Source organism: Galendromus occidentalis, unplaced genomic scaffold (assembly GCF_000255335.2).
Source record: "Galendromus occidentalis unplaced genomic scaffold, Mocc_1.1 scf7180000076723, whole genome shotgun sequence".
NCBI lineage: Eukaryota > Metazoa > Arthropoda > Arachnida > Mesostigmata > Phytoseiidae > Galendromus > Galendromus occidentalis.
The window spans coordinates 148,352-167,741 of record NW_003804712.1 but is presented as its reverse complement, the minus strand read 5'-3'; the positions used below and the strand labels follow the sequence as shown (position 1 = coordinate 167,741).

At 51.5% G+C, this 19,390-nt stretch overlaps 1 protein-coding gene and 1 long non-coding RNA gene across 2 annotated transcripts; both read left to right on the top strand.

Annotated features, from left to right (window-relative positions):
* Nucleotides 1-5,956: 5,956 nt before the first annotated feature.
* LOC100901195 (uncharacterized) lies at nt 5,957-6,655 on the top strand. The gene is made up of 2 exons (XR_001951149.1): nt 5,957-6,124; nt 6,249-6,655. It is a non-coding gene; the product is annotated as an uncharacterized LOC100901195 (long non-coding RNA).
* Nucleotides 6,656-15,967: 9,312 nt separating this feature from the next.
* Nucleotides 15,968-18,035, top strand: LOC100901056 (protein lifeguard 2). The gene is made up of 5 exons (XM_029110538.1): nt 15,968-16,259; nt 16,406-16,821; nt 16,924-17,046; nt 17,192-17,329; nt 17,694-18,035. Exons 1-4 carry the CDS (start codon nt 16,133-16,135, stop codon nt 17,249-17,251), a joined length of 726 nt encoding a protein of 241 aa, XP_028966371.1. The 5' UTR covers nt 15,968-16,132; the 3' UTR covers nt 17,252-17,329; nt 17,694-18,035.
* Nucleotides 18,036-19,390: the final 1,355 nt, after the last annotated feature.

Genomic DNA, 19,390 nt, shown 5'->3' with positions numbered 1-19,390 from the left:
GGAAATAGCGTGGTAGCGCTCTCCAATTTCGGATCCGGGCTCCCGTCGACGCAGGGACTTGACTGGGCGTCTCCTGCGGGCTCAGAAGGAATCGCTGTTGGACTGCTTCTGTTCCCCTCCGCCAGTTCCATGCAACAGAAGGGGAAGATGCCTGCCGTAATTCTTGTCGTGACTTCTGGCGGGTGGAAGTCGTCCAGCCACGCAAAGCGGGTGTTCTGCTGGTCCTCTGGCTCGTATCTAAAAAAAAAATGGAAGTCTCACAATCTCCTCTGAAATCCTCTTACTTGAAGACCGGAACTTCAGCCCCCGGGAGAACCATCACTGTGAATGGGAATTATTCCCGGAAACTACGAAAATTCGGAGATTACTCACTTTTCGTTCTGAACCCGAGACGGCATCGTTGGCGTTTGCTTGGAGATTTCGACTTCCCGACAACCGAATTCACAGTGTGGAGTCGTTGTAGGGCGTGCTTGAGGAGGATTTCTACCCCTCACCCCCGCGGAGACCCATCGCAAGCTGCAATCGGTAAATGACGGATCGACGCTTCTTCTGAAGATGGGGCGGCGAAAATGACGCGACTCCGATCATGCCGGAGAACGATCGCGATGACGTTTCGCCAGGATTGCTGAGGGGCATTGAAATCGTGCCGTCGTCTCTGGAAGCAATCAGCGCCACGCGATCCGCTCCGATCCCACGACCAGGGAGCGCCCCCGGTCCGGATTCGGTACAGCCGAGACCCCTCGGCAGCAGGCGTCCGCTATTCGCGTGATACTTCGCGTGATGTTTCGCGAAACAACAGTGATGGGGCTGGGACCCCATCAAACGCTGTGGATCGAACTCCCAACCAGCACAACGCTGATACCCGAAACCGCCCCTTCCCGGAGAGCCATTCTTCACCGACTCGTCCGACGAGTAAACGTGATCTAAAACCTCCGAGGTACAACCGCATGTAAAAAAGGTTCCCCAATAAGCATGGACTCGGGTATAGCACCATTGTGCCGCACAAAGAAGCGAGGGCCGGCTCAATGACGGAGAACCGGCGTGGGGCCTGGAGCGGGACATTTTCAAAAAAACTTGGTCGATCGATCGATCTTAGGGGGAAGTCAAACCGGGGATGGGGCGTTGCTCTGAAGCGACGACAGCACCATGATCCTCTATATCGGAGTCGAGTTCCCCTCAAGGTTGGATTCGCATGACGAACCAGGCACGCTGGGGATTGAGTGTCGAGTGTCGACGAAACTGCGGAATATGGTGCGGGAAGCGTGAAATATGGATGCACATCATTCCAAATGCCCGAACTGATTTCCGTCCCCGAATCTGATTCAGCACATCGCTTGCAGCACTCTCGCTCTTTCCATGCTGCCTAATTCTCTCGCTCTTCCGGATTTTCGGTAATTTCCGGCACCCACGGAACGAACCGGAAGCTGATGTCTGAGGCTCGTGACTCGCGTGGAAAATTCTCAGCACGCATATCTCTGGATCCCGAAATTATCGCATCGAGTCGATTGCCTCAATTCTGCGAGCCTGATAGACGCAATCGTCCCACGATAGAGCTCGAATAAACCTGCCGAAGGGGATATTCGTCGAAACTCACATTTCTGTCCATGGAACCTACCTCGAGCTCCCCCAGTGAAGATAGCCATTCGAAGTAGAGAGTGAGAGAGAGGACGCGCCCTCTTCAAACGAAAAAAAGAGGAGAGACACCAACCTCATCTGTGACTTGGTCAGAGCCTCCGCAGGATGGATTCTGTAGAGAGCGCACATATTTTCGGTACTGCGCTGATATCTCCTAAATTGGAGGATTTTCATATGCTGCAATCCCTGTTGAACGAACCCGATGTTGACTCCAGCGAAATACGCTTCTGAAGCGAAAATTTCTCAAGCTGGAGTCAGGAATCGATTCGCCTGATTCTCATGCCGATATGACCCAAGATCCTAAGGAGCATTCTCTTCTACGTCGCATCGATATACCTATACCGTGTGTTATCGGTATTGGGTCAATATTGAATAACCTCCCCTCGTATTCCCCCGAAGCCTGACGAGCTTTGCACATCGAGGATTTGTGCAGAACGCGCTGTCCACGTTGTAGGGTGTCGTCGGTCCACGTGGAGAGAAGGATCGGGCAGGGTCTCGGCTGACTGCTAAGATCTGCGGATCTTGGCGAAAATCAAGAGGGATGATGGGGGTCTGTCAAGATGTCGATGGGGAGCACAGCGAAGATCTCGATGTCGAGCATACCCACATGAATTGCGACATGCGAGCGCCGATATTACCAATCTTATTATACATATGAGCCAATCATTTTTGGAGGAGGAGCTCGCTCCTACAGACTCTTATAGAGCTTTTGATCGCCTCCTCCGAGTTAGTGCATCGTTTCTGATCGAAGGAGCGATGAAAGTCATTGCCACAATCCGAGGCTCCACGATGCTGGACTTTCGGGCCCTGAGACCTCTTCACTCAGCTCCATGTATCGATGATCACTTGAATAATCTCGTTGATACCGCTGCCGCTCTCAAGCCTCAGAGAGCCCTTCGTTGGCTGTCACACGGAGTCTTGAGTTCACTGACCGGTATGCCGAAGACATCAAACTCGCAATGAAGAAAATCTCGCACTATGGGAGATTGTCAAGAGCGCGGTACGAGACGAGAGCTCTGTAGCACCGCACGCCTGAGTACCCCGATCCGCTCCACCTCAGTTGAACAAGCTGCGAACCCAATCATATCTCCGAGAGTTTCGATGGAACAAGTGGGATGGAGTAATTATGAAGTAATAGTCAATAACCTCTTTAAATCACCTTATAACAGATCACTTTATCACAAGATCTCCTCCTTAGATCCGCTGCAAGATTCCGCGATCCGAGTGCTCAGATATCACCGACTTCGGAGTTGACCGAGCTCGACGTGTCTTCGTCCGTCGGGTGAAGCGACCATATTGGCGAGCTCGGTCGCGACACCGCTGCGTAGCTGTCCGATGGTACGGACACGCCCGACAGCGGTGAACTTCCCCTCGACGAACCAGGAGAACCGGCCGAAGAAATTCCCGCGGGCGAGATGGAAATCGATAAATAATGGCGCCCGAACCGCGGTGTTGAGAAAATTTCGAGCAGGAGAAAAGCTGCGAAGTGAAGGGCTCGATCGATGCGAAAAATCTATGATTCGATTCGAGGAAGGGGACAGATCCGAGGAAGAAGACCCGGAGTTTGACGGGTACGATGGATGTTCAGAGGAAGATTCCAGATCAGATGAGTCATGAGAAAATGACCCGGGAGATCCGAGCTCGGAGGGAGCTACGGAAGGCGGTGTCATCGACTCGGGCCTGTTCTGTCCGGTTTTGATTGCGATGTCCGTCCGACTGGTGTCCGGTTATCGGGGAAAAAATGTCCGCCTGATTCGGAACTCTACTCATCATCTTCATCTTTGGACGATGACTATCATTCGATGTCTCTTCAGTCAGTATCTTTCTTTTGTTGGCGAATTCTTGTGTGCTTCCCTCATTGGTCACTCCAAGTTTGACGTCCCTCGTTGCGCGTTGAGACGACGACTATCAAAGTAACTCATGTATGCTATCATCTGGTTTGAGGCTGCATCTCGTGATTTGACAAGGGAAAGATACCTAATAGAGGTGAGAAAATGGTGGTTCATGGATGATAGGGATCGCCATGTACGATCCGTCTTAGTCATTGTGAGTTTAGAATCCGGAAGAGCTCCACTTCTAGTCAAGGCTCCTCCTGCTCCCGCGGCAGGCGCGAGCGACGACGTTATGGAAGTCGAACCGGCTGCCGAAAAGATCAAAACCAAAAGGTCGTCCAGCAACGTGAGCCGGGATAGCCTCGAATCTGCCGGTTCCCGACAGAGAGCTTCTCGAGCACGGATATCAAGTCGCGGAGATACCATTGGATTCCGACGATGATGAAGACGCCGATGAAGACGACGATGAAGATGACGACGCCGATCACAGTGTAGGCTGCGTCGGCACCGAGGTAACATCATGACGGCTCGACCGCCAGTGGAAAGATCCGCTTCGGTCCGAACGTCGAGGAGCACCCCACATCCGCACTGTCTAATTGATTCATGCTCCCGCGGTCCGCGTGATTGTTCCACGAAGGGTGTGCGGTGCGCGATAGGGGTGAAACGACCGTTTCATTGGATCCGTGGGGTGATTCAACTTCTTGTTGACTTTGCCCCTCAATTGCGAGGCTCTTTTCGATTTTTCCGACGACCGAACGATTGCATCCGACCTCGCCAATATTAGATTGATGATCGTCTAGTCGCTCGTGGAAGTTTCCGGCTTTGATCTGCGAGCAAAATCAACTCTAATCCCGGAACCCGCACCTCTCCATGTTTGAAACGGTGCGGAGCCTCGACGAGCCTCGACCGAGACACCAACCTTCTGCCTAATGATCCACGCGTCGCGAAGCCCTGCCCTTGCAGAAGATCATTCATAGCTAGTTCATGAAATGCTCGGTCCAGATCGTCTTAAGAGGTTTCACCCCTGCACCTACCGGTGTCATCCCGCTCTTCGGCTCCGCTGTGGATGTCCAATTTGCTCTTAGGAAGATTCTCACCAAAACAAGAGATTGAAAAATGGACGCGCTTTCTTCGAATGGACCCAGAGGGAAAATCACCACCCCGACCATTGAGATCCTGCGAGCTGTGTAGAGGGGCGTCATGAAGTTCCACGACTCGGCAGCTTTGTCTTATCATTACAATTTCGTCTGTGTCTGTACTGGCAAGCTTCGCAAAACATTCCGATCTGACCGGCCGTACATGCTCACGGGAAGCCTCAGGTCTTCGATGTCGGCTCTATGAGAATCCAGGTTTTCCCCAGAACGTATCGGTTCTCTCCTGTTAAATGATCCCGAAAGTCAGATCCCGAGAGAGAGAGTTACATTCGTGGACCTTAGCGGGATCCATCCTATGATCATGAGATGCCGGGCGCTCCCGGTTCGAACGTCCACGAACGTCGAGCTACGCCCATGGAGGACAAATGAGATGGTCGATATTCGTACGAGTCGTAAACTTAGTATAAAAGCGGAAACTCGCGATGATAATTCCCGGAGGATCGCAGGAAAGTGTTATATCGCCGAGAGTATATTGTATCCGAGGAAATTGACAAGGGGGTATCCGAGGTCGGGAAGGTGCTGCTCGTCTCATACACGCTAGCTTCCAGCTCTTAGAACTCCCCCGCCGTTTTCATCGCTTGTACCTCCGGGAAGCCTTCGAATAGAGAAATTCGACTTCCTGGGACCGGAAATAATTCGACATCTTTCCCGGACTCCGCGAGACATTAGGGGTCGCCCCGCCAAGATACCAGAGATCTCAATCTCGTCTCTTTCTGATTTCTCGCAAGCTCCTGATAGTGAGCCGACGATACTCCACGAAGGGCGCGTGTTTCGTCTTTTTGGTTCACGTGCACGACGCAGTTCGAATCCTCGGATCGTTCCAAAGGGGCACGACATTCCAAGCAGCAGGATCTGGTGCTCTTTCTCGTGAAAGGTTTCATTTGCTGGTGGAAAACGGAGCGAACGGATTGTTTAGGACGAGCCTTTTTGGAGAAAGCGTCCGATTTGTGGCAAATTCCAGTTTTAGAAATCGCCCAGGAGCCTCGATCGGAAACTTGCTGGTGAGCTTGTTTTTGCAATCTCCATCTTATAATTCCTCATATCAGAATGATTCGGCGGGAGCGAGATCATTCCGACGGCTCGATACCGCTGTTGATGCACCGTCAGCCCTCGTTTTCCGGATTTCGGAGCACAGGGTACGCGAAAGCTCGAGCTAGTCAGTCGGAGCTCCTCAGCCGGGGAGTCAGTAGAGACTGTCGCTCGCACCCCACGCAGTTTCGACCCTCCCCATACAGTTCACTACAACCCCCCGAGAATCGGTTGGCGCTGGCTTTCGAGTCAGAAATCCACCTTCTCGCCCTGTGAGTGAGAGCTAGACGATATTTCTTGTCATCTGGGTCAGTCCTGAACTTCTACAGGTACCTGCTCTCCAGCATTCTGGTTTTCGTATCGATTCGAGCTCGCTGGCGATTGAGAAGAGACCAATCGATTCCGTGCTCCGTCAGAAGCAGTCGCACTCTCGAACACTCAAGAAGTCATGTCGACCCCGCTGCGAGAGTTCAGGTGAGTGCCGCAACTCGGGTCCATGGGAACCACTATTCACCAAGCGTGGATATTCATAATGATCATGTGGTGCCGGCTCGATAAATAATTCTCCCTGAACGTACTTTGATTGATCTTTTTCCAGGAGCCGGCTTGCGGCTCAGTTCGGTGGCGCTGCGCCCACTAAGGAAACCCACGATATATCCGCGGGGATACCGGTGGAGGAGCGACCGGATCCACTTCCCTTCAAATTCGAGTATGAGTCTCTCCGTGGCGGTCAGTTCCTACCCTTCGGTGCTGTGAGCGTGAGTACAACCGAAACCGTCCCCGATCCGAGGCTCGCGCCGGGTTACGAGCGCTCTCTGAAGTTGAAGAATAAACTCGGCTGAGCCTTGTGAGGAACGGACCGATTTTACCGCCTGAGGACGAATAATTTTAATCTCGGAGCCATCTCGCTCACACAAACGTTTCAGTAGATCAGTTTGAGCTGTGTTGGAATGCTCCGCGCTGGGGCTTGTTTTGAGGTTTAAATAAAAAGTGACGTAAACACAATCAGAGAGTATTGTCGTGTTGGCTCAATTCAGAAAGGCTCTCACGGCCCTTGGAGATTAAAATCCAGTCCTCGAACTGCTTCTCATAAGTTAATCGAATGCGCGATGCACTTGAACTTAGAGCGCGTGATCTTACGGAGCACCCGCTTTTCGGCTGCCCCCCTCCGCGAACCAAATAACCAATGCGTGAAATCGGAAGCGGGCAGGCGAAAACAGCTGATCCAGCAGAATATGTCTATCTGAATCCGATCAATCGGACCGACAATTCTCAGAGTCCGTCCACTTCGAGAGTTCTCGGCATTCCAGAATTGATTCCGGCGGCTCGCTTGGGAAATCACAAGCCCGGGAATTAATCGGCTTCTGTGATTCTAAGCATCGACGCACGCCATCGATGGGAAGTTTTCGTCCGCGGAGTGAATCCCTGCGAGTATGTTTTAGAATCGGATCAAATACTTGAAAGTGTCGATGTCGACGGATACCGAGATAGTTTAGACAGAGGTGTCCCGACCTCAGGAAATGCGAGCTGATGATATTGGGGTTGGAATGGAGGTGCGTCTGAGAATATATGCGTCCCGCTCGCAACTTTAGGGTTCCTTGCGACGAAAGAGGAACTCCTAGCTGGCCCTTCGGGGCGAGAGAATTGGCTTCTACGTGGTTCTAGGGAAAACCAGTCGCTCCCACACAATCGAACCTCGACGCTGAAAGCTGAGAGAACACTCGTCATAATCACAGTTTTTTTCACATCGCGTAACTCGCCAACCCCTGCTGTTCCATCCCACACCGGAAGAACAGAAAAGACCCTCGGAACATAGGACGACGAATCAGACAGCGTAATAACGATGATTGACATATTATTTCACGCTGCCTCCTTCGCAAGAAGGTTCTCGAGTCTCGATTTCTCGCTCGCGACCTCTTCCATGACCTTGGCTAGCAATTCGCGGCGGACTTTTTGGTCCTGAATCATCTCTTTGAGGAGCTCAGGGTCGGCGGGTATCGTTTTCACTTTCCAGCAATCCATCCCGATCGGTAATTGTTTCTTCCGATGCGTGTAGCCCGCGTAGTACATGGGGAATCCGAGGTCTTCCTCGTGGTCCTCATCGACTTCTATCCTAGCGTAATTGAAGGAAGAACGTTCCTCGTATCTTTTATACGCTTCCTCGGTGGCGTCATCTTTGTCTTCACCGCTGACTTCGGCCCTGTCCTCGCCGATGGCCCCATCGTTGACTTCTAGGCAGGAGAGCGTTCTTCATCGAAACAGATTACGGCATTTTACTGAGCAGCAACCTCTCGACAGTATGTCGCAGTAGACTCACCTGCATCGTCGTTCGAACCGTATGACACGTCGTCCTCTTCGGTATCGTAATCTAGGTAGCTCCTCTCGGTGCTCACCACGTCGTGGAGTCCAGCGGGCCCAGGAACGTCGCTGCTGACATCGGACTCATCCCCAGACGACGTACCACTGGTCGCGTTCTCCGGTGCGGGAGAAGCCATCTCGAAAGCAAGGCACTTCTGCTTCGAAATGAGTTGAAGACCGTGGCAGCGCCGATTTATAGAAGACCTCTGGCCTGTCTTTTTGCCTTAATGAAGCTTCCATTGATGCCTGGAATCCATCATTCAGAAGGAACGAGCGCTCCTAGCGTTTTTGCGAGGGCAGGCCCATGGATCTGACACTGATTCGATAGATATGTTGTTTGTTCCTTATCTCGTTTGTCCCGAATGACAACGAAATCGACCATTTCCGCAAGAGACCCCCAGCTCTGCCGCGACTGGCGAGTCTTACAGTGAGCTGAACAGCCCGCGGAAGAAGGACTGGAAGGAGGATTCTCGCATGCGGTTTCGAGTCCGGATCTTATCTCCGGATTACGTCGACACACTGGATTATTCGGAATCGCCTTCAGATGGGTCCTCTGCTCGTCGAAATTTCCAAGCGGCAGGATACGCCGGAAGAGCGTCGTAGCTGACAGTCTAGACGCTGCGCGCAATTCATTGAGCTGAGAAAGCCAACGTCGTCGCAGGGAGTCTGCTGCAGACTTCAGGTAGGTCTCGGCCCAGGATAGCATCTGTCGCTCTGGGAGACCACAGGTGAAATTTTCTCCTCAGTAAATCGGGGAAAATGCGGATATGTTTAATGCCAAGTCATTGACACTGACTTCTCGCGTTCCATGTGCGAGTCGCCGCTGTCGATTGACCTCCCCGTGCGGAGAGAGTGAAACCGCGTCAGTTCAACAACCAATTCCCTCGCGCCAGCTGCAACAATCCTATCCAAAGATGGAAAGACTCGTCGCTCGTTCGTCAGGGTAACGCGTCCTCGCGATCCAGAAGCGAGCGAGGAACGGGTGTGTTATCGCGAGAGACTCCCGATCTTTTCGCGGAATTTCCTCCTCATAGTGACTCGCTGAGGCTTCGCTTTATAGACTCCAGAGTCAATGTGGATATAGGCTCGAATTGAGTAGAAGAATGACGACAAGCATGTGCGATATTCATGATTCTCTCAAGGAAGCTTAGCTCCTGCCTCCCCAGACGACTACAGATGTGTCACATTTATTTTGAGCAATGCTCTGAATAAAACCCCATATCTACAGCACGTGAAAGATTGAGAACCTTGGGGAAGGTCGCCAGCCGTCGACTACCCTGGGATGAGGGACAATGGATTCAATTGGTTCCTGAACAGAGCACCTACCCTGACGGCTGCCTTCATAGCGATAAGCGGCATCGTCACAACAAGCGGGCTCACGAACCATGGCAGAGCGTCCTTCAAGCGATCTCCTGGGAATAATAGAAATCAGCTATCAAGCAGCGTTCTCGCTCAGTATGCCGCTGATTCGTTCGCATAGAAGAGCTGGACTTTTGCATCGATTCGGGAGGATCTGTGCTTACCGATCTTGTCGAGCCTTCCAAATGCCTTACTCGTTGAGCCTAAGATGATCACGGGTGTGATCGCATTAAGGACAGCGGGGCCAACTGAGGAAAAAGTCCTGCTTAAAATTCGCACCCTTGGAAATCACCCTCCGGAGAACACTCGGGGATCCTCTCACGCTGTATTCGGTCCCAATCAGGTTGCTCCGCGAGCTTCTTTCCCTTTCATGATTTGTAACCGATTCTCTCAGAGACTTGCCGGGTTCAATGTCTCGAGCAGAGTCCTTCCCCCTGTCAGAGCACGCGTGAGGTCCAACTTCTCAATAATACCTCTGTGAGAGTGGAATCGGGGATAGATACTCACGTGCTGAAATGATTCCGGGGAAGTCCCTCTTTTCGATCGCTTTGTCAAGATTGGACAGCGCCGCCCCGAAAGGATCTGTGGAAACGAAGAATAATGCAGCTTTTTCCCCTGCTGTGGTCTCGAATCGAAAGCACCATTGAGTGTCGCAAAATCGTACCCGCCAAACCGATCATGTTCCTCGGTACGTTGGGGAGACCCTTCGTGATATCTCTCGCAATGCCAAACGTGTTGTTCATTGCACCTCCAAAGACTTTGTTGACGCCTCCAGTGATGTCGGTCAGAGCTCCCATGGGGTTTGTGATCCTATTGCCCAGATCTCCCCCGAAGGTCTTGCTGAGGTTGGAGAAACCCCCGAGCGGATTTCCGGCGACGTCACCCAGACCTTTTCCGAGACTCTCAGAAAAACCGCTGAGGGAGCTCACAGGATTCTTGATCGCATTTCCTAGAGCGCCTCCCATTCCTTCGGGCGGATTGGTCAAGACACCCAGCGGATTTCGGATTGCGTTCCCCAAACCTCCGCCGACACTTCTGGTGACACCGCTCACAGAGTCTACTGTGTTGTTCACGGCACTGTTCACTGTACTCCGAACATCTCTGGTGGAGTTGTTGAGAGCACCGAACGGATCTTTGAGAGTATTTTGGGCTCTTTCGCTCAGATCCTTCGTGGTCCGCTGCACGGTTTCTTGAGTATCGTCCACGAGATTTTTAAAACTACCCACGGGATCTTTGACGGTCTTTTGGAAGTTCTCGGCGGTCCTCTTTGACGCATCTTGCAGGTCCTTCAAGGGATTGATTCCCAGAAGTCCCTGTCCAGCTCCCACGGAAATGACGGCGGAAAATGCGGCGAGGAGCGTCAATCTCATGCTCAGGCGGTATGCTCAGCGCGTCTGAGAGACACGGCAGGTAAAAAATTATATCCCTGTACTGCCAGCTGTTTGTTGACGTCCTCTGGGAATCCGCTCTCATGACGTTCCGCGGTGTCCGGAAAAGCGATCGGAGGACACATCAGTACCTAGAGCTAGGACTCGGATCGTAGAGCAGGTCAGAGCTAGGACAAGAGGATTCTTCTTGATCGAGAGGCGCTACTCAAAGGACTGTCCGGAATTGAAATACTGATTGTCACTTGATGCGATCTCTCTTCAAAGTATAGCATTCCCGGGCTCGAGAGGCCCGCCTCCTTGGAGAGCTCTGGGCTCTCCCTCGAGATACCTCCACAATGAGCGCACCTCTCAAGGTCAGACATTTGCGGGAGCAAAGTTCAAGACTTTGCGGAACCACTCCTCTTCGACGATGAGAGAGGAGATTGGCATTCTCCTCGTGACCCTGCGTTCCAGGTTGAGTCTGCGGAGCGGTCGGTGAGAAGTCACCATGGAGCTTTGAGCTCGATGAGGCTCTATCTGACGATATCATGAGTGATGTTCATTTGTTTGACCTCAGGTCGTAGGACACCATCACTCCCCACCTCTGAACAACTGTCCTGATCCGGGCCATCGTGCGTCGGGGGCTCTGGACCCTGAGACTCCTGAGCAGAAGGGAAGTCTTCGTCGTATTCTCGCGATCGCGTTCGGAGCCTTTCGAAGTAATTCCAAAAAGACCCTCCGAGATACTGCGAATGATGACAATGCCATCTCAATTCCTCGCAGGATAGTGCATTCACTGAGCATTTTCCCTATGACTCATTTCCTCTGAGAAGCTCTGCAAGTGTTCAGACCGATCCCGTACGCAGGCATCTGGCGGGAGCGCCCACCTCGAGCAAACAGCCGCGCAACAACCCGAAAGCGTCTACGGTCTACGGACTCTGCATATATCAGGAGTCGGGACTTAATGGCTTCTCACGACGGGATAATCACAGTCATTGGATCCTGAAAGCTCTCTCTTATATTCATGCGGTCCCGAGCCTTTTTCCTTCTAGGAAGCCGTGAATTTATTCCGAATGAGCGGGGAATGCCCTCGATGAGCTCGTTCTGCTCCCAAGGTCGAGACGACTGGTGGGGATGAATGCGAACAGACAGAGCTTACAATAATCCGAAGCCAAGGACTTGCTCTTCGAAACCCAGAGCCATGCCCGACCTCGATCTTCGGATTCTGGGACTTCGATTCAAATCATGAATATCCGAAACGTCGACGGAAATGTTATCTGTGATCTCGCTTTCTTTGAGCCGTCGTCCATAAGCTGGGTGAAAGAGGGAATCTCCACGGATGATACGACAAAGCTATGCTTTGAATTGAATATGATCAATCGCGGGGCGGGTACGATCAAGGATCCGGAACGGATCCGACGCTCGATTGAGCTGGGCGATTCATCGGATCGATTATCGACGCCTGTAATACTTAACATGAAATGACTGTCGATGAGGATCAAAATCTCCGTCACGTTCAATTTCGTCTTGGTCGAGCTCGTTTCCTGTTTTTCAGTGTTTGTCGTTCTCACTGTTACCATGTAGTCTTCTGTGCATAATTCAAGAACCCTGCCTTGTGTGTCAACGATACCTCATCGATCATAGAGCTATCGACAAATTACAATGAAATCTTTCAGGGAACTAGAAGAAGTCCGCAGAATCGAAACTGATTCCCTTATAATCAGGGCGGGATTGCGTCGGAGAACACAATGGCGGTGCTGGCCGAGAGTGAGTCGGATGCCTTTTCAAATTCGTACATATGTCCGTCCCGAGTGAAAGAGATGCGCTCGCTGATATTTCAATCTGCTGGTCACACTTGTTGGAGCTCCGTCAAAGCAGACTCATCTGATAAACGCGAATGACTGAACGGTGATGAAAACTCGTCCAGGACGATAAGCTCTGATTTACGCGCGGTCCGTTCTTCAACCCGATCAAGCAGAGCCGGCTAATTGTCTCTGCGGTGAGGTGACGACTATTCTCCGAGCATGGAGGAGCACAGCGAGATCACCCTAATCCGAATGAAAACCCTTCATGCTATCCGAGCGAAGCTCGGGACCAGACGGAGTCGAATCGGTATCCATGCGGGTCACGACATGAGAGATCGGTAGATAAATATCGAGGAAAGGGGGAGCATTCGGGTGAATTGCGAGTAGTCCCATAGACATATCTGATCAAATTCCGCTTCTGGGGAAGGGGCTATAAGAAACAGAGCATACAGGAAGCTCGAGGGACGATTACGGCGCAATAGCCGATGAGTTCACCGAAAGTTTTCTGAAACGTCGCGTAGCAGGTGCCTGAGTGGTAGACGATTCAACACAAGGAGTGGAGTTTGTATGACCGCCGCGAAACTTATCGATTCAAGGCCGAAATTCTAGGTATAAATATAGCAGTAAAGAAAAAACCATATGGATTTATTCATTGTACAGATAGATCGGCAGATCGGAGCTGAACCCGCGGCTCCTGCTAGATCATTTGGGAAATTGACCAGATTTCAAAGACGAGTGCGACAAGATGAGATTTTTTCGAATGGAGAGATGAGCATGAGAATCAGATATCTTCCAAGGCGAAAGGGTTCGGTGCAGAATATTCCGGGGCGGTATCGATGAGACTCAATGCCAACGATCACCCGATCGCGCCAATCGTCATGTCTCTTAATCTAATTATGACTGCAAAAAAACGTGAGAGGATTAAAATGAACGCCTCTCCCCGACTGAAGCTGTCCTTGTGGATTTATTGCATCAGACGACCGAAACACGGACTCACTGTTCGGTATGACACCATATAGCGTGTGTTGCGCGGCATCCGTCAGGAACAAATCCCCTATGACAGGTAAGCTAGCTGCAATCGGTCAAAATTATCTGCTTCTTAGACTATACCTAATTCCCACTCAGTTAATCAGTCAATCACCTAAGCATTGCTCGACTCGGACACTTCTCGTCAGGCCTTAGGGCAGCGGCTCGACTCTCAAAGCAGTGATCGATTCAATAAACAATCGAGAATTCAATCATGCAGAGCCCGCGGTTTTGCAAGGAAGCCGCTCCCGTTATGCACGAACGCTTCGCTGCGGGGAAGCCGTCTGTGAACTGGACAAGCGGTCCTGACAAACGCGCTCCGCTGTTCGGATAAACCGTGCGTCGATAACGATACCGAGCGCAAAAATCTTGCTTTCTAGAGAGGAATGGGTCACAGAGAAAGATCTGTCGAGGCTCACTCCTCTGCGCGAATCCAGCGACTGTCCGAGAACGAGCGGAAGGGTTTGGTACGAGACGAAGATTCGCTTACCGATCAGAATCACCAATCCATCCACGATATCGTAAGCGGTAGCCAATGCGCTCTGTGCTCTGCCAGGCGAACCGTCCGCGTATGCCTCGACCGGGCTTTCAGCCAAGAGCTTGTCCCAGAAGGTCTTGTTGAGAATCAAATTCGTCAGGTTAGCGATCTCAGATTCAGTCAGCCGCTTCCGCGTGGGAGTAGACGCTTGTAATTGACTCAGAAGACTCGCTCCGAACAGCCACATCAGAGTCAGGCTCGACCATTTTTGCATCTCTGAAACAAGAGAACCGAGGGAATCGGAAATCCGGCGGGCGATACACTCGAGCGAACCTTCAAGTTCTAAGGCTTCTATGGAATGAACTGACGTGAGCTGTGAGCCGAACTGTATGGCGCAACGACCGATCCGGGCTACATATACTCATTCGCCGGTGCCGTTCGATAAATCACATCTCCGACGCTATTTCAATCGCGGAAAACGAAAAAAGTAATTTCACCGTGAAATGGCGAGCGCCGTGGGATAGTAATCTTATCGACTGAAAGCTAGCAGTTAACGTGGAGCATAAGGCTCAGCAGCTGCGCCCTGTGGAATGATAGAATCTAACCTGGTTTTCGCTTTGTTTCCGATAGGCACCTGATGTGCCCGACGCTCTAGATCCGTGACTTGACCGAAGTCTTCTCCCATCCAGGGATTAGACTAGACTGCATCGCCTATTGTATTTATCAGCAGGCACTGGTTTCGGGCGCGCCAGCCCAAGCAAGCACGGGTGAGGATGGCAAGCTTCCGTTCCCCGGCACCTGACAACGGAAAGGAGAACCCGTTCATCGGATCGCCCCCGCCGGACGACATTAACCCGCTTCCGACGCTCATGGAGAATCCCCGGCAGGGAACTGCAGGATATGTATCATATATTGTGTACAATGGTGCTATTGGCCGATCCAATCCTCAGAAAACTCATGGAAGAAGATTCTTTGAATAAAGTCAGTCTCTCTCCGAGGAACATGGCGCCCATATCCGACAAATCAGATGGCTATGGGTTCCTTCCGGCTGTACTCTTGTCTCTGCGGATGTCTCTTCGCCTCGACACCGTTTCGACTTCTGTAGCAAACGAGTGAACAATTGGTTCACTTCCGAGCAAAACTCGGCGCCGAATTGATACGCCCGAAAGACGCTCGGAGAAGGAGAACCCGGGGTGGACGGGAGCCGAGATTCGGAAATAACTCTGTCCGGCACCTCCTACGCTGGACGTCATTACTGTATCCTCATTCTGTCGGAGCGCGAAGAAAATCAGCGGATCGAGGAGAGAATGCCGATCAGGGGAGAGAGTTCTGGTCGTTGGCGGATAGCTATCACCCGCGAACGTAGTGCATTCATTTTCGAGGACGCGGTCGAAGATGTGAAAGACCCTCGTCACTCTTCCGAGAACTCCTACCCAGGGCAGGATTTGCGCTTTTCGATTCTTAAGGCACGGCCCAGGTACCACAATATGATTGGCCATGGATCCGGCGAATGTTATGATAGTGCGCTAGACATCGAAGTACCTATTTCTTCGGGAGCCTTCGAGGGTAGCCTTATTCGCGGCAGAAACGAGGCGGGCTTCCTCGTCTTCTTCTTCCGTATTTCCTACTATCATCTTTTCAACATCTCCTTCTTCAATGTGCATTATTCCGAGAGGACCCATCGCCCCGTTTAGGTGATGGACTCCAGGGTAATAGGTCGGCATGGGGCCTCCGAGACCCTACGATCTGGTGAGAGGAACGCTAGACTTAGTCATACTGCCAGATATCGTGGATGCCGGCATTACGGGTGAATCATCAGCTTGACTCCGTCGAGTTCCAAGCTCTCCAAGGCTTTCATAATCTTTTCATCTGTACCAGAAAGAGTGTGCTGTCTCCGATTTCTTTGTGTAATGCCCTAGAGATCAAAGCGCCAAACTTTGGGAGAGAAAATAATCCATCGTTGTCGGTAGCTGGCAGATCTCTTCAACGGGGGCGTGCGAGCGATTCGAAAGATCGCTCCCCTATGTAGCGTGGAGCAGGTCACTGGCATAGTGTACGGTTCGCATAGAGCAATATCCCGAGATTCGCAATGGCGTTCGAAGATGTGGAGGCTTTCCCAGTCACCGATTTCAGTCCCTTCGAGGACAAAGCAATCCGTCGAGGCTTCATCAGGAAAGTCTTCACCATCCTCGCTGCGCAGCTCTCCGTTCTGACAGGTGAGCAGGATCTGAAGATTTCCGGAATGAACTAGGAATTCGATCCTCGGTCTCCTTGGATCTCAGTGAGCCGAGAAATGCGAGGGGATTCCCCTCTGGGAATATTATCATGTAGGTATCTAAGTGCAGAGAACTCTATTCCGCAGCAATGGTGGTGACCACCATGTTCACGGACGACATACGAGTCTACCTGCAGGATCCCGACAATCTCGATGTCACCCTGTTTTTATTCATCGGCTCGATCGTAGTCTATTTCGTATGCACGATCTTGCTGATATGTGTCGCTGATCTTCGGAAGAAATATCCGACCAACCTTATTATTCTCTTCATCTTCACGATCTCGTCGGCGATCTTCATATCGATCGCGTGCACATTCTATACGATTGATTCCGTCATGCTGGCTCTGGGCATAACTTTTCTGTGCTGTGTCGGAATTTTCGTGTTTTCCTTCAATACTAAATACGACCTCAGTTCTTGTCATGGACTCGTATTCTGCCTTCTTTGGGGGCTCCTGCTCACCTTCCTGCTGATGCCGATACCGTACGGCTCGACGAGTAACAAAGTGAGATACTTATCAGATTCACTCGTCAGGTATCTCTGATAACTTTTTATCATATTTGTAACTAAAGAGCAGAGATCCGACTATATCGAGTATTTTCGGCAGGTTTTCGCCGGGATCGGAGCCATCATATTCATGTTCGTTCTGGTGTATGATATTCATCGCGTTATGGGTCGATCGACGGAAAACGCTCTCTCTCCGGAGGAGTACATCGTAGGAGCACTGGAGGTGAGGATCCACGACGCGATCTCTGCTTCACTTAAAGCCATCGATATGCAGGGTGAAGTCTCCGTGCTCATTTTTGAGGGATCCTCAAGCAGCAGTGGGGTGCGTCCGTTCATCTTTTTTGTAATTATCGCTTCTGTGGTTCCAGATTTACTTGGATATCATCAACATCTTCATCAGGATTCTACAGATTGTGGGGCAGCGATGAAAATGCCTGGACGGAAGTGCTTCCATCGACCGAGGAATATATCCCATCGCCGTGTGAGAGACGGGAAATAATACGCACGTATATATCTATAAATTGCCATCCTGGGAGAATTGCTCATTTTGTGGTAGAATATCAACACAGTGTAACCTGACTTAGGGACCACCCTCGTGTTGGGTCCGCCTGAGCTATCGGTCCACTATTGTCAGGCACCGATTCTTTCAGACTGTGTTAACTCGAACGCGTAAAGGGTCCACCTGAGGCATCGGTCCGCGTTCCGCTCGGACGGAAGGTGGACCCATAAGACAGGTTCCACTAGAGCCTTTGTCATCAGGCTCCTCTACAATTTTTTTAGACATGGAAGTTTCCGTGGCGTTGAAGGCAATCATGTTGAACCCCTTCGACGAGTAATTTCCCGAACCTGATCTCCTCTGTTTCCTCTCAGGATTCCTGGATCGAGCATTCCAAAGCCGGTACACCACATGCGAGAAGAGGCTCTCCGGGATATCCTTGCCAAAAGCGTTATTGTCCTGTCCTGGCTGGCTTGCTTGGTCAAGCTCACGTCTTACCACTCATCATCGAGTCGCTGGAGCGCACTTTTCGTTGATCACGGAGACGACGAAACCCGTGGGTCAAATGGCTCTACTTCGTAGATTTCATGCTCGATGTTCCATAAGGTCTACTAGTCAGAACGTCATTCTCTCCATGTTTTAATGCTTGAGTATTTGGAGCTGAATAAATGATGTCGGAATCGCCTTCATCATGGTATGGCTGTGGCAGTATCAAACGTCTCCCGCGTCCCGTTCGATCGCGAAAACTCGGCGGCCGACTCGCCATTCGGCATTCTAGCCGAACAAATGACGTCTCCGTATTTCGTGAACCAATATCATGGAGTTCTCTCCGTGGACCCTCTTCAGCACTATATGACGGGAGGAGGCGGTCTATATCCGTCACCAATGTCGTGGAGGAAGTCCAGCTTCACATCGGGATGTTTCGGTGGGATCCCCATTGACTCGTGGGATTCTCCGAGTCGCGGATTCCCCCTGGGTACGGCGCACGAAATGATGATGGGGATGCCTCATGCAGGCGCCCAGGGAACGAAGAGCCTCGGAGATACGATGGAACTGTTGCAGGCTCTGAGGAAGCTGCATGACGGAAGCCGCTTCGGTCGAGCATTCCGTCCGGCTCCGGACTCGCTTCGATCGCACTGTCTCGGGCCCAATCGATCCCTCAACAGGGGTCACAATCCACGGCAATTCACAACTTCCGGTCCCGGAGAATCGGACCCTTCGCCTCGTCGGAGGAGAATGGACCCGCGCCGATATTCTCCGGACGAGTTGCATGCTCAGGCTTCATCGGTTCACTAATCGTTCTCGAATTTATCGAGCCGATTTGAGCGTGTTGCCGAGTCAAGAAGATTAGGATTTCGGATGTTCTAGATCCGGTCCCTCATTCGATCCAGGCGTCGTCGAGCTCACGATTCTACGGACTGTTGGACAAGATTCCGGCATTGAGATCTCTCCCCTTACAGAAAGCCTTATCTCCCAAATCGGCGTGGGTTCACTCTTCCACAGAGAGCTAGATCGAGTCCTCACATGTCGAAGATTGCTGCGCGCTCCATGGCTCACCATTTGGCTCCAAATCACATTCACCACGAAGCTATGCTCTCTCGAGGAAGCTTCGTTCCCGAGCGAGGAGTTTTCTTTCGAAACACGAGTCTTCCAGATCTCAGCGCAAAAAGAGTCTCTTCTTCCCGGAGTCAAGCATCCTCTCAAGGTAGCGCCCATTATACGTGCATTAGTCGCGAGATCCATGGAGACTTAACCCGCGGGAAGAATTTCTTGGCGATTCCTTTTCACAGAATTCCGAGTGCGGGAGTTTAATCGTCAAACGCCTGGAATCGGGCCGAGCTCGTCCCTATGCATACCAAACGAATGTTAATGGGAGATTGCGGGGAACGTCCATCCAGAACGGATAGAAGGGATGGGTGATAAGCCCCGTTTCAAAAGATGTCGAATGTAGGGGGAGAAATGCGCTTCCATCGACCGCATACATATATGACGGCAGTAGGGATAGCGTGTTGCTTGCTCAAGCGAAGGCTGGCTCTCTCTGAGCCGAAATTCTGGATCGAGGTTCGAGGAA